This window comes from Prionailurus bengalensis, chromosome A2 (assembly GCF_016509475.1).
Source record: "Prionailurus bengalensis isolate Pbe53 chromosome A2, Fcat_Pben_1.1_paternal_pri, whole genome shotgun sequence".
NCBI classification, from domain to species: Eukaryota; Metazoa; Chordata; class Mammalia; order Carnivora; family Felidae; genus Prionailurus; species Prionailurus bengalensis.
The window spans coordinates 55,268,009-55,282,084 of NC_057348.1; the positions used below are offsets into that span (position 1 = coordinate 55,268,009).

Here is a 14,076-nt window from a genome sequence, read left to right on the forward strand (position 1 = left end):
TTGTGTTCAAAAGGGAAGGGGGTGGATGTACATTTGTGCTTGACTACGCACAGACTATTTCTGGTCGGACACACAAGACGCGGTTGCAGTCACTGCCTGTGGGGAGGGGGACCTGGTGGTGGGGACACGGGGGAGGGGCGCTCACTTGGCACTGAATACCATTTTTTCTATTTGGCTGTTTTCAGTCTGAATGTTTTTCTCGGTGAACGTTTGATGTTGTCAGAAGAAGGATTCCATGTTTTTAATAGCACCTTTATAAAAATTATTTAAAATTCTTGAAAATGTTTGTAATGGGCCGCGCAGACGTTCTAGGAATGGAATGAGCATGTCTCATCCGTCAGGGGTTGTCAAAACAGAGCCCAATGTGGGCCCAGGGCCAAAGTGACCAACATCCTTTCCAAAGATATCTTTGGGTAGCCGTGGAGGCCAGAGAGTGTGTGCATCCGTTCGAACCCCTCTTTGAAGGGACCCAAGTGTGAAGGACCCTCCCCAGGCCCCCCCCCCCCCCACCGTGGGACTCCTGTGGCCTCAGCCACAAAGCAACAGATAGGGATCTGTTGGGCCTTCCCCCTGTGCTGCATGGGAGGGCTCAGGAAACTGTAGAGTGCTGTACCCCAGAGGCACGGCTGTGGTGCACTGCCCCTCGACGGTGCCTGCTAACCACCCCAGGAGACTGCACGTTACCCCAAATCTAGCCATGTCCCCAGCACTGCCACCACTCCTGTCTGGGCCCCCACTGCTCCCCAGAGCTACTTCAGCAGGCTTCCCACTTGCCTTCCTGCCTCCACTGTCACCCTGCCCCCAAGTCTGTTCTCATCAAGAAAGAATGTGTCCATACCCAAGTCAGGTCACACCCCTCCTCTGTTCCATATCCTCCCTTGGCTCCTACCTACCTGGCTAACGAGGCCCTCCCAAGCTGCCCCCATCTCTTTTTTGCCTCCCTGAATAAGGTGACCAAATACTCTTATCGTTCAGACCTATTAATAATGACAGTGGGACCACAGGTGTAAATGGGACGTGTCCGGGACAAGCTTATGTATGGTAGTCCCATCTCGAACCTCAGTACGGCCCCTTCAGCCACTATGTTCTCTGAATAGATTGAGCACATTCCTGCCTCAGGACTTTTGAACTGGTTGTTTTCCCAGCCACGTGTTACAAGACATGCCAACGCCCTCCCTGCGTCAGGTTTCTGTTCAAATGTTACTTCACTGGGGCAGCCTCTCCTGTCCATCGTATGAAAATAGCATCCCTGGTCACTCTCCTTCTCCCGCCCCGGCTTTATTTTTCATCATGGATCATCACTTTTATACTACAATCATATTTGTGTTATCTGTGTAATGTCTGGCTGTCTTACTGCAATGACACGTCCATGGAGGCAGGGCCTGTGTCTGATCACTGCTGGACCCAGAGCAGTGCCTGGCACATAGTGGGTGTCCAACAGACATTAACTGAGTAAATTAATCGTACCCATTTGGTTGATGGGGAAACTGAGGCTCAGAGAGGTTCAGGAATTCACCTGAAATTACCCAGCTAAAAATCAACCCTGGGCCTGGTTCCCTTTTTCTGATGCTGCCCTGGGGACCAGCCCCCTGTGTACCAGGTCCTACGCTGCCCTTCGCGAGGGCCCCCAGCATCCCAGGCTTCCCTTCATCTCTCATACAGAGGGAGGAGGCCCAGAGGTGAGCTGCATTCTTGTCCAAGAATAGTAATGATTCATTCCAGGGTGGGATCCAAAAAAGAATCGCCTGGACGTCTGTTTTGAGTCGGCCGCCCCGCTGCCGTCCAGCCGGCACTCAGAGATGTAAATACGTCCTCCGAGTGGGCCAAATCGTTTCCTTTTGACTGCCGGCCAGCCATTTATTGGCCATGGCTCTTCCCTGGAGACTGGCGGAGGCAACAATTATAAAAGAGCCCGTCCTCCCCGAGCATGGGGCCACACAAGGCTCTCTCCACCGCCTCCTCCTTCCGACAGCTGCAGGGGAAGATTGGCTGAGCACGGCTTGTTTGCAAATATGACTCATTTCTTTGATTCTAATAAAGCCTAATGATACGTGCTGAGCTCCCGGGGGGCTCGGGAGGAACCAGGGAGGAAGGCATGGCTCCGGCCTGATGGAGGGCATTAGGCCAGATCTGGCCCCGCCTGGCTTCCAGGGCTGGGGTGAAGCAGGACCCTTGGGACAGACAGAAGAGGACCCCAGAGCAGAGACACGCAGGACAAGGTTAAGCGGGGGCAGAAGCTCTGTTTTCCATCACAGAACAACTCAGAGTCCAATTATAATTCACAGCCAGTGTGAAATGAATGTCCCAGGGGCCCAGGTGGCTGTCACAGGGGTCTGCAAGGGCACATCTCACCAGCTCCTGCCGACAGTGGTGCTTTGGCATTGCAGACAGGGTGGGCGTGGGGGGTCCAGGCCAAGAGAAGACCCCACGCAACCTGAGAGTGGGTCACGCAAACACATACAGCACAATTTTACCTGTGACCATGGGCTTGCGGCTGGTGGGGACACAGACACTGCAGGTGGCGTCTGGTGGCAGAGGTGAGGTCTGGGAGCTCTGCTGCCTGTCTAGCTCCCTGCATCACTTAACCTCTCTGGTCCTCAGTGTCATCCCCAAGGAGCCGTGACTGGAGGCCCTGTCCTTAGCATATCCCTTGTCTTAGCTCTTTAAATAGAGCCAGACTGTGAAGGTGTTGAAACCATGCTATCTCCAAGGTTTAGAGAGGTGAGGTCACTGCCCTGGGGTGCTGCAGGTGGGATGCGTGATGGCCAGAGTCAGCCTCCCTGCTCCCGACGACCTCCTCTAGTAAAACTGGAGGGGGAGGGGCAGCTGGCAGGGATGTTCGGCAAGTTCCTTCCCTGTCCAGGGCCCATAAGGAAGTCTCAGCTTTCACAGTGCCTTCTTATCTTGATTCCTAGGCAGCTCTCATCAGGCATCGTTTGCTGAAGGCAAGGTCACCTCGAAGACCTACGTGTCTGCTGCAGGTGAGAGACGTGGAGGGAAACGATGGCTGGGGCCAGGCTTTGGCTCGAGGGACATGGAGACCAGCCTTTTGAGAGTCAGCTGGTACCAGTCACGGATACCTCCTCCATAATGCCCCAGCAAGCCTCTCCTAGTGGAAGCCGCAGAGCTGGTCACTGTAGGGCCGGTGGCTATTTTCAGGGGAAATCACAGAAGCTGTGTGTCACCCCAAAGGGAACCCAGACCCACTGATGCCTGAACCCTGTGAGGCCCTGTCTATAGTTGGTGCTTCATATATGCCCTAGTCTCTCTCCCACTACTGTGTTCCTTGAGCAGTGTCCAAAACATATTCACTCATGTCGCTCCCCTTCTCGTATACCTTCTATGGCTCCCCCTCCTAGAGAACAAAGCTCAAACTTACCGGGCTAACATTCAGAGCCTCAAACCTTCTCCTGGCCCCTTCCGTCCTACACTCCGGCCAAACTGGTGACTTTACTACTCCCAAACACTTGTGTGCGTTCAGAATGGCATGCCTCTTCATGGGCTGTTCCTTCCACCCAGAACGTCTTTTCTCTCTCCTTTCCAGCCTAGGGAGCTCCTATTCACGCCTCAAAGCCCAGCTCATATGGCCTTTCCACTTGCAGTTGAGGAAACTAGGCCAGAGAGGGGTGGCTACCTCGCTGCTCTGGGCTACAAAGCCAAGTGGATGCAGACAAGCAATCAGTGAGAAGAATCGGCACTCGGTGGGCACTCACTGTGTTGAAACATTCTCACTTAATCCCCCCGGGCTGAGCGAGATCATAGTATCGTAAAAGCCAAGAGAGGGTTCTGGGCTGAGAAATGCCACATTTGGATTCACAGTTGACTGCAGAGACACAAGGGTAAGGCAGGGAGAGGAGAGTCCAGCGCTGGGGTCTGGGAGAGTGATGATGGGACTCCCATGCAGGGTGGGGGGGAGTGCAAGTGGGGAGAGGGGTCAGACTCTGGATATACTTGAAAGGGAGAGCCAAGAGCACTGCGAACTGGATGGGAGCTTTGAGGTGGGCAGGGGTTTGGGATGAATCCTACGACTTCCCTCCTCGAAGCGCCTCTCCAAAGATGAAATGCAGTGAGAGGGGCAAGTTCCCGGCACAGTGCTCACTGGAGCCGTTAGTTCTCTTTCCTCCCCCCTCTTCCACGTGCAGGAGAAGGGAGGCTCTAGAAGGCTGGGAGCCGGGCCCTTCTCACCCGTAGCACCTGGCCCAGGGCTACACTGCACTGAAGCCCCCGGCCCCACTCACTGGCCCCAGCCTCTGCTCGTGCAGGTGGCTGGCCAGGTCTTCTCGACTAAGCCTGCATTCCAGGCTCCTGTTCTGTGGACCCCAGTCCTCCCCAGGGTTCCAAAAGAGGCTAAGCCACTTGGAGACATTCAGGTGGGCTCACAAAGCTCTGCTGGGACCCAAAGGCTGGAGTGGAAGGTGAGCACCGGGCAGGTGGCCGACGCTCTGTGAGCGGAGCAAGTCCATCCGCATCACGTGGGCCTTCGGAAGCCGCCTGCGGGCTCCGGACATTTCTGAAGATAAATCCTGTCTCCGTGGCTTCCAGGCCAGGAAGGGCAGCTTGGGCACTCAGAATGGGGATTCTGGAAGGCAGGAGCCTTAGAACCCACAGGAGGGCCGGGTGTGGGGGATGGGCACGTGAGAAGGCATGGGAAAAAACCAGACACCCTGAGGACTTCATTGCTCTTATGAGTCCTTCCCAAGAGCCCTCACGTCTACGCTAGCAGAGGGGGGAAGGAGGACAGTCCTTTTGCAATTTGGGGGGAGGGGGGGTGCATACGGGAATTTGAGAAGGGGCCATTCTTAGTCCCTCTGAAGGGCAGATCACTTGAGTTCCAAATGCCCCTAGAGGGCAGTTTTATCCACTACGAGGACACTCAATAAATTAAAATGGCCCACATTTCTCAAGCAGCTTCTCAGAGCTCAGTCTCACTCTGAGAAGCTGCACAATCTCACAGTCTGTGTCTCTGAGTGAGACTCAGAGCTGTGCACAGTCTCACTCAGTTAAGGGCAGCCCTACATCCCTGGAAGGGCAGTGCTATGATCTCCCCAAGTACAGGGGAGAACACTGGGGCCCAGAGAGGAAAAAGCACCTGTCCAAGCTAGGACCGGCAGATCAAGGGTTCGAACCCAGGCAGCCAATCCGTGCCCGAGGCAATGAGGTCCCAGCAGGTATCCAAGTGGCTGGTTGGGCACCAGTTTCCTGGGTGGGGCAGGCCGCGTGTGGTCAGGCTGTGCCAGGAACAGCTGAGAGCACACAAGGCTGTGGTTTCAGGCCCCACTCAAGTGAGAAGTTCATGGTGCCTGCATTTCTTTGTCTATAAACTCAGCTGTCTGGTGGGGGTGGCGTGGAGTGGGTGACGAATATGCTTGTAATGCCCTCTCTGTCTACAAGTGGAAAATATGTACACACAGAGAGCCCTTGTCCAAGCAGGCCTAGGGCCTTGTGAGCACAGACTGAAGGCTCGCATGTCACGACAGGGAATGGACCACCTGAGAGTGGGCCACCTGACCCTATCTTGCCTAGGATTTCCGGGCCTCAGCCCTAACACGTGGCTGGGACTGGTCAGCAGGCAACCCCCTCTTCTGTGGGCCTGTTCCTGGGCCAGCTTCTAAGAGCGGGGAAGACCCTTGGAAACCCCAAAGCTGCACACAAAGAGGAGTAACATCTCATGACGATGAGGGACCACCCCCTTCCTTATTGATGTCTCCTGCCCCTGGCTCTCACCCTCCAGGTGAAGACTTATCTCAGTCATTTTCAGGACCATCAGGATCATACCAAGGTGCCAAACCCCAAGTTTAGTGGAAAATGACACACAAGTCCATTTTTGATTGGCCTCCAAACACTGGGTTCACAGGACTCCCTCGGACATCAGCAAAGAGGTGCCCAAACTTCAGGTTTCCACATTCTGCCTTTCTGCTGTCTGTCCGCTGTCTGTATTCCTGTAGGTGCTGACTACATTGTGGTAAACCATAAAAACACCCACAGCTCTCCACTCCTCTCCTGAAGAGACAGGGCCTAGCTCCTACCTCTTGAATCTGGGTTAGCCTGTGGCTTTCTTTGGCCAATGGGACATTAATGAAAATGCAGCAGAGGCTTGAAAAGAGGTCCTGTGCTGGGGCTTTCCCATTTGTTGTTTTGGAAACGCTGAGCCTCCTGTAAACAGGCCCAGGCTCAGGCTAGCCAGCTGCATGATGGACCCATATGGACCCATTGCCCCTGGCACCCCAGCCAATAGCCAGCTAATCCCCAAAAGAGCTATCCTGAGATCCTGCAGCTGACCTACCCATGAAGGAGCCCAGCAAAGGCCAGAAGAACTGCCCAGCCAAGCTCAGCCCAAACTGCCAATGAGCAGAACCATGAGCCAAATAAATGGTGGTTGTTTAAAGCTACCAAATTTGGGGGTGATTGTTACACAGCAAAAGCTAGCCAATACATATTTTCTTGCTCTATCTATTCACCTTTCCACTTGAGTAACTCCTTCAGCTTTATACATGCATTTTTCTCTACGTGATAACAGGTTTGATGTGCTAACTATACATTTTTTCCGAAAATGCATTAAGAAAACTACATCATTTTCAGACAACAGAAGTACATATACCTGCATACGGGTGTAGGAATGATTCATTCCCCTCATTTGACAGTTAAAGAAACTGAGGCTCAGAAAGGGGCAGTGACTTGCCGAAGGTCAAACAGCCAGTAAAATGGCAGAACTGGGATTCGGTTCCAGGCCTGTCTGAGACCAAAGGCATGGATTGATGTCCAAATCTGCACCCTCCTTCCCCCACCATCCATCCCAAGACAGTGACTCCCACATCCCTGGGGAGAAGATGAGGCTGTCGTCCAGCCCCCAACCCATGCCCTCCTCCCTCCTGCCTTCGGTGAGGCTGGCCTTACTCCCAGAACTCGGTGACGGGCGAGGTGAAGTTGTTGGTGTTGAGGGTGGCCCACAGGCTCTTGTTCTTGCGCATAGTGTCTTCCATGCACTGCGGCGTGTTCCAGCTGTGGTTACAGTGTGCCCAGGGCAGCTCCGACTGGAAGGACTGGAACAGATAGTATGTGGCCCAGGCCAGGATGATGACGTAGTATATATTCAGGAGGGACACGATCACGATGGAGGCATAGCCGATGCCTGTGGGTGTGGGCAATCAAGATGAGAATCAGGAGGGGGGCCAGACCCACCATGGCCACCTATTCAACTTCAGTATCCCCAGGGCTGGGGCCCAGATGGGCCCTTCAATAATGACCAGCAAATAGGGGCACCTGGGTGGATCAATTGGTTAAGCTTCTGACTCCGGCCCAGGTCATGATCTTGAGGTTCGTGAGTTTGAGCCCTGTGTTTGACTCTGTGCTGACAGCTTGGAGCCTGGAGCCTGCTTCCAAATCTGTGTCTCCCTCTCTCGCTGCCCCTCCCCCACTCACACACACACACACACACACACACTCTCTCTCTCTCTCTCTCTCTCTCTCTGTCTCAAAAATAAATAACCATTAAAAAAATTTTTAAAAAACCTAATGACCAGCAAATATTTATAGGATGAATAGATGGCCGGATGGATGGGTGGATGGGTGAAAGAATGGATGGTCTGATAAGCAGGATGAATGGAAGGATGGATAGAGGATGGGTAGAGCAATGAATATATGGCTGGATAGATAGATGAGTAGATGGATAGATGTTTGGTTGGATAGACAGCTGAATGGATAGATCTTGGGTTGATAGATGGATGTTCAATATGTTGGAAGGATGTATGGATGGTGGCTGGTTGGAAGGTTAGGTAGATGAATGGAGGGATGAATAAGGGGATGGGTAGATGGGTAGACGGAAGGCTGGTCTAACTGACTAATGGAAGAAAGTTTACTGGATGGATGGATGGACAGGTTTATACAGATGAATGAATGGACTCACACATCCTCCCACCCCTGCCAATTATAATCATAACAGTGATTATTTTATGAATGCATAATAGGTATTAGGCATAGGAGTAAATGTTATAATAATAATAATAAAGTTACCATTAATTTGGTGCTTAGTACGTATACAAGACACTTTTACGTAGCAATGTCATTTTGTCTTCATAGTAACCCTATGAAAGTAAGCATACTATTTCCATTTTACAGATGAAGAAACTGAGGCACGAGGCGATTAAGGGACTTTCTCAGAGTCACAAGAGTTCGAGCAAGAGGAGGACATAGGACATGACATCATACAGCTCCTGAATTTGAGTGCTTATCTTCTGCATTATACGGCTGAGCAGCTGCTACATACAGATCCTTCGACAGCGCAGAGAGGTGGGAACCGCTCATATGTATTGGGCAGCCACCGCGGGCCGCAGCATCACAGGAATAACGCACCAACTGCCTGCCACCGTGCGTCAGGCACAGTGCCAAGTGGGCTTGCATGTGGCTCCAATGTACCTCGCAGATAGTAGGTGCTCAATAAAAATTTGCTGACCCAATGAACGCCAGGCCCCGGGTGACCTTTGTCCCATACTCACCGGAGAACAAGGGGCAGATCTTTTCCCAGCAGGTGATGCCCCCTTCAGAGGTGTACTGGCCTATGATTACCTCCAGGAAAAACACAGGCAGGCCGCCACCAAACAGGAAAATAAAATATGGTATGAGAAACGCACCTGCAGAGAGAGCAGAGTGGGATGAGGGTCAGACTGTGGCTGCCATAGGGGCCACTCCCAAGCCCTCCCGGCCAATGGAATCCAGGAGAATGAGGGAGGGGCGTGAGGGATAAAGGCCAAACTCTTGGACCTGGTTGAAAATTCTCCGGGCCTTGCCCACCTGTCCAGGGGGCATCACCTTTCCAGTGTGCCTTCTCACCTGCTTCAAACCCACCAGGTGCTTTTTGAAGCCTCCAAGCCTTTGCTTAAGCTGTGCCAACGACCTGCCTGCCTTCCCCACATCCGTCCATCTCGAACACGACCTCCTCACTGAAGCCTTCGCCCATCCTTCCCCAGGCCCGCCCAGGGCAGGAAGCTGAGAAGAACCGGCTAGGAAGGATGCAGTGATGAGAAGCGAGAGGTGGGAGTCTCCAGCTGGGGGTAAGAGCCAGGGCGAGGGTTCCTACCTGGCATCCACTAATGGCTTCGGCGGGTCCATAAACCCTTTGAAACTGTGGGCAACTTGGGTCTATGTGTATGTGCTTTGTTCTGGGGAGCGTCTAGGGCACTCATCAGAGTCCCAAAGGCGCCTGAGACCTACAAAAGGTTAAGAAACCAGGATCTAAGGCAGAATTTCCCAAAAGGTGGTTCTCCTAACTTGGGCGGCAAGCCACCTGCTGCCAAGCAAGCCTCTGATTGCAGGCCGTCCCAGGCGCTGAGCAATCCCTCCCTGCCCAGTGTTCCGTAAGCCCTCTCCTTGCACCAGGGAGAAGGTCACCATCACGTGCTGCCCGACTGTGATACCTCCGACAAGAGAGGATTCTAGCTCAGAATCCTCTGAGCAGCAACAGGTTGAAAAAAACCCAAAAAACCAAAAAACACACCAAAACCCTGAACCAAAAAACCCAAACCAGCCAACTAGCCGAACACCCATTTACATTAAAAAAAATTATCTTCAAAGGTGGTTGAAAGATACAGATTCAAGGTCTAGCTCTGGGGACACAACGTACAGCACAACAACGGTAGTTAACAGTCCCGTACTGCGTATTTCAAAGTTGCTGCGAGAAGAAATCTGAAGTTCTCAACCCAAGAAAAAAATGTCTAACTACGTGGGGGGATGGATGGTCACTGGAGTTACTGTCGAGATCATTTAGCAATATACACATGTATCAGTGCATTATGTCATACACCTTAAGCTAATAAATGTCACGTGTCAATTGTATCTCAAGGAAATGGGAGCAAAATTTTTAATTAAAAAAGAATATATTTTAGAATAAATTCACCAAATTTCTTTTCTTGGATACCCTTCCATCGCGGCAAATAATACTGGTTTTCCATTTATGGGGGTGGGTACAAAGCCTGCTTTTGAAGTACATTTGGATTAAGTTAGAAAAAGCCAAAGCAGGGGTGCGTGGGTGGCTCAGTGGGTTAAGCGTCTGACTTTCGCTCAGGTGATGATCTCACGGTTTGTGGGTTCGAATCCCACATTGGGCTCCATGCTGACGGCACAGAGCCCGCTTGGGATTCTTTCTCTCTCTCTCTCTCGAAATAAATAAGTAAACTTTAAGAAAAAAAAAAGGAAAAGAAAAGGCAAAGCAAAGGCACGTAGATATGGGGGGATTTATGAAGGGGCCATGTGAATGCCTGAGGCCTGGGTCATATGGGTCTGGCCTCATCACCTCCCGAGAGAGAGATGGTAAAGGACTTACTTGAGGTTGCCCAGCAAGACCCTGACAGAATATCACCTGACTCCCAGTTGTGCTCATTTCTTGCCTCTGAGATGGGGTGGGAGGTAGCAGGCTGACCCAGGGGAGGTCCAGGCTGGGGGCCTGGGAAAGCGGGGCATGGAGTGAACCCCGTGGTCCGGCCCTGCCCTCTCCTCCAATGCCACTCTGTGCCCAGTCCAGGCTTACCTCCACCATTTTTGTAGCAGAGGTACGGGAAACGCCAGACATTGCCCAAGCCAACGAAGCCACCAGCCACAGAGAGCACAAAGTCGATCTTGCTGGACCACTTCTCCCTCTGAGGGGGCTTCCCCTCTGCCTCATCTTCAGGCCGCGTGCCTGGGCTCTTCCCCGGGGATGGCTTCAAGATGTCTTTGTGAAAGTCTTTCAAACACTGCAGTTTCTCCTTGGTGGCCATATCCTCCTTGATTTCTGTAGGGGACAAAACAGAAGACAACGTGTGCTCGGTAAGGGACGGCCTGTTTGTCTTCGGCACATGCTCTCCTTTCTCACCCGTGAGCTGGCTCTGATCCACCCAGGCCAGTGGCAGGGGGCCTGACATCCCCTGTCTATCCACTGCTCTGTCCTGAGTGATTTGGACCCCCTAGGTGATCAGGGACCTCAAGACTCAGGAACTGACAGGTTCCCCAGGCACCTGCTGAACAGAAGCACGGGGATCCCATGTTTGTCGTCTCCAAATGTCATGCCTCGTTCTGCACCCGGAGGCAGAGAAGCCACCCCAACGCTGGCATCATCTCCACAAAATAAGACACATGCCGGGCAAATCCAAGGTAACTTCCCGATAACAGCCTGCCTGCATTTGCTAGAAATGAACAGACACTGTCTCAAATTTCAGATTTGCCTAGAGAATGATGGCTCCCATTTCATTCAAGACCCAGCACAGTGCCTGGCCATAGGAGGTTCTCGTTCCCAGCTTTGAAAAAGCAGATTCGAAAAAGAAAGAATGGCTAAACATAAATGAATACGGAATGGAGTTTCAAGCCGGGATGGACACAGTATTTGAAAAACAAGGTTTCCATCAAAGTATGGAAAACAGATGTTTATGAAACAGGTTTGCAGTTCATTAACCAGTCACATCTCTGCGGCACACTTTGGGGCTAACAGAAGAACAGGGGCTAATGTCCATTTGCCCATCCCTCTCTAGCCACTCTGGCTTGCTCTAACCCCTGCGCCATCCAGGCTCTCTTGCCCTCTGACTCCCTGTTCGGTTCAGCAATGGAAGACCCCAGATGAGGTCCAATCTCCAAGTCCCCAGAAGCTGTTCAGGATCACACTCAGCCCACCCCGGCTTCGAGCCCACTCTAGAGGAAGTCTGCCACCAGCCAGGAAAGAACATCTTTCTCTACTTCCCAGGTCCCTGAGCCCTACCCCCCGCTGCCAGCTTGGCTTTGAGGGAAGAGCACCGCGAGTCCCAGCCCAGGGTGAGAGGGTGCCTTTGAGGGTTTACCCCCACCCGGCAGACGGCCACGGAAGGCAGCTGAGCTGGGGGAGCCAGACCTAGGGGGCCTACCCACCCCTCCCCGAGCAGAATAAAAAGTGTGACCAACTCATAGCCAAACAGCCTGGGATCCAAACGGATGGCCAACATGGAAATAACCGAGAGAAGTCAAGATTTCTAGGTTTTCTTAAAACATGTGAAGGTCATCAGGCCTCTTTGGGTTCACATTCCTCAAGGGAACAATTGGCTGGACCAGATGCGGCCCGCTCACCCGAGCACACCCTGGCCTGCTTGCCACCTGGCTCACAGGACATCTCTAGTGGGGATCTGAGTCTGCCTTAGCAAAGTGCTTAGCACTACGTACCTGACAATGCCTTGCTCAAGCCCTTGCTTCCTTGTTAACCGTCTCCACCTTGACAAGAACACAGGCTCCATGGCGACAAAGACCTGCCTTATCTACTGCTGTGCCCAAAACCTGGAGTGCAGGAGGTCGCTAGGTAAGAACGGATGTGTAAATGGTCCCCAGAGTGGGGTCTTCAAGCAGCTGTTGCCACGTCCCAGCTCTGATGCCAGCGAGTGTCTCCGCCTGGCATGGGTGGCGGTCTGGGCAGGGTGAGTTGGGGACTGCTTGAGGACCCGGGGTGTGCACAGAGGATGCCCTGGCCTGGCCCCAGCAGACAGACCCACAGGGGCCATGCTCTGAGGAGGAGAGGCACGAAAGCACAACAGAACCCCCATTTCCCCCACGCCTCCTTCCTCTCCCTGGCTCGGGGTGGGGGACCCCGATTGTTTCGCTATCTGGCCATGAGCAGACCAAGAAAAGGCTTCCTGGAGCCGCCGGGCGCTCGCTGAGCCCTTCCTCTGTCTCCTGGAGAGCAGACTGGTGGCGGCATCCGCACAGCCTTTCTTTGCCCTGCTCCCTCGGGGCGACGTGGGGGTTCGGCCAGGCGTATGGCTACTGTAAAAATAGCCCCAGCGGCCAGCATTGTTCTAGCATTAATTTGTGCAGCCCCCGATGGTTATCTGAGCAGCCCATTGTGGGCTGGCTGGATGGGAGCATAATTGGAGGATGTGGGACTCAAGTCCCTCCTAGTGAAGATGTTTTTCAGGGAATGACCCCTGAACCTCCTCACCAAGAGGGTCGGTTCCGCCCTTTCAGGCTCTCCTTGGATCTCGGGGCTACGAGGCACTTCACAAGGTCAGCCAGGCGGAGGGGGGAGGTGGCCAGCTTCTGTTCGCACAGGCAGCTGGGAACGGCGAAAGTTCTGCCCCAGTAGGATACTAGGAGCCGGGGCAGCTTCCCTGTGGCTACCCTGAGAGTCCTGGCTCTGCCCCCCAGGTCCCCAAACCCACTTGCCAGGCTGGCACTCAGAGGACCCTGCAGAAACCTGGGGGTGGGGGGCAGCAACAAGTTCCCTGAGACCCTCTGCTCCAGGCTCCTATTTCCCATGAGGAGAGACCTCCAGCCCCTTCTCCCCTCAGGACCCTGTCTTCCCAGCACCCAGCACCCGTGGCTGAGCCAGGATGTGGGCGGGGCTTGAATGGGGCACAGCTGGGGCCTGTCACGTGTCTGGCACCACGGGGGTTTCCCGTCTCCTCATCCCAAAAGCACATCCAGGGACGTGTTCTTCTGTTACGTCACCTGTCTCACCCATGGCTGCCACGAATACAAGCCCACCTGCCCTTCAGGAACACACCAGCCGGTTGCCCTGCCTCTGGCTCCCTGCCGCCAGGCCACAGTCTGTGACCTCGTCCAAGACCTACTCATGCCCTGATGAGGCCAGGCCCAGGTGCAGGCATCCCACCTCCCGCTCAGGGGGCTCATTCCAAGCCCTTCTGTGGTGCCTGACCAGCCCCGTGACTGTAAAAGCCCATTGCAGCAAGACCCTTGGCTTCCGCCTCCTGTACATTCCTGGCATCCACCCACATCTCTCTGTTGCCATGGCAACCGCGGTGCTCAGGGGCCCTGACAGCTCTTGCCTGGGCATCTGCGGCAGCCTCCTCCCAGGTCTCCCTGCTGCTACACTGTCCCAGCTCCCCAAACCGTTCTCAGCGCAGCAGCTGAGGGCAACGTATAGAGCACAGCAGACCAGAACATACCCCATTACTCCTAGGAGAAAACACAAACTCCTCACCACAGCCTAGGCGCCATCTCCCCATTCTCCCTTCTCCTTGCGACACTCTTTCGTTCACCCCACTCCTCAGCTTCAGGTTCTCTACACGGCTGCTTCAAGCCCTCTGGTGGCGACCTGACCCCTGGAGGAACTGGAGTTATGAGCCCCGGCCT

The 14,076-nt window shown here is 53.6% G+C and overlaps 1 protein-coding gene across 4 annotated transcripts in view; it reads right to left on the reverse strand.

Moving 5' to 3' along the window:
* Positions 1–14,076, reverse strand: part of SLC6A6 (solute carrier family 6 member 6) — an 88,594-nt gene that overhangs the window by 33,891 nt on the left and 40,627 nt on the right. For 3 of the 4 annotated variants that reach the window (XM_043588219.1, XM_043588221.1, XM_043588220.1), the window contains 3 exons: positions 10,520–10,762; positions 8,493–8,627; positions 6,895–7,129 (listed from right to left, as the gene is read on the reverse strand). In XM_043588219.1, the coding sequence (XP_043444154.1) occupies positions 6,895–7,129; positions 8,493–8,627; positions 10,520–10,748 (599 nt within the window). In that variant the 5' untranslated portion in view covers positions 10,749–10,762. Of the gene's footprint in view, positions 1–6,890; positions 7,130–8,492; positions 8,628–10,519; positions 10,763–14,076 lie in introns of those variants that run through there. The other variant, XM_043588222.1, reaches the window with a different exon arrangement.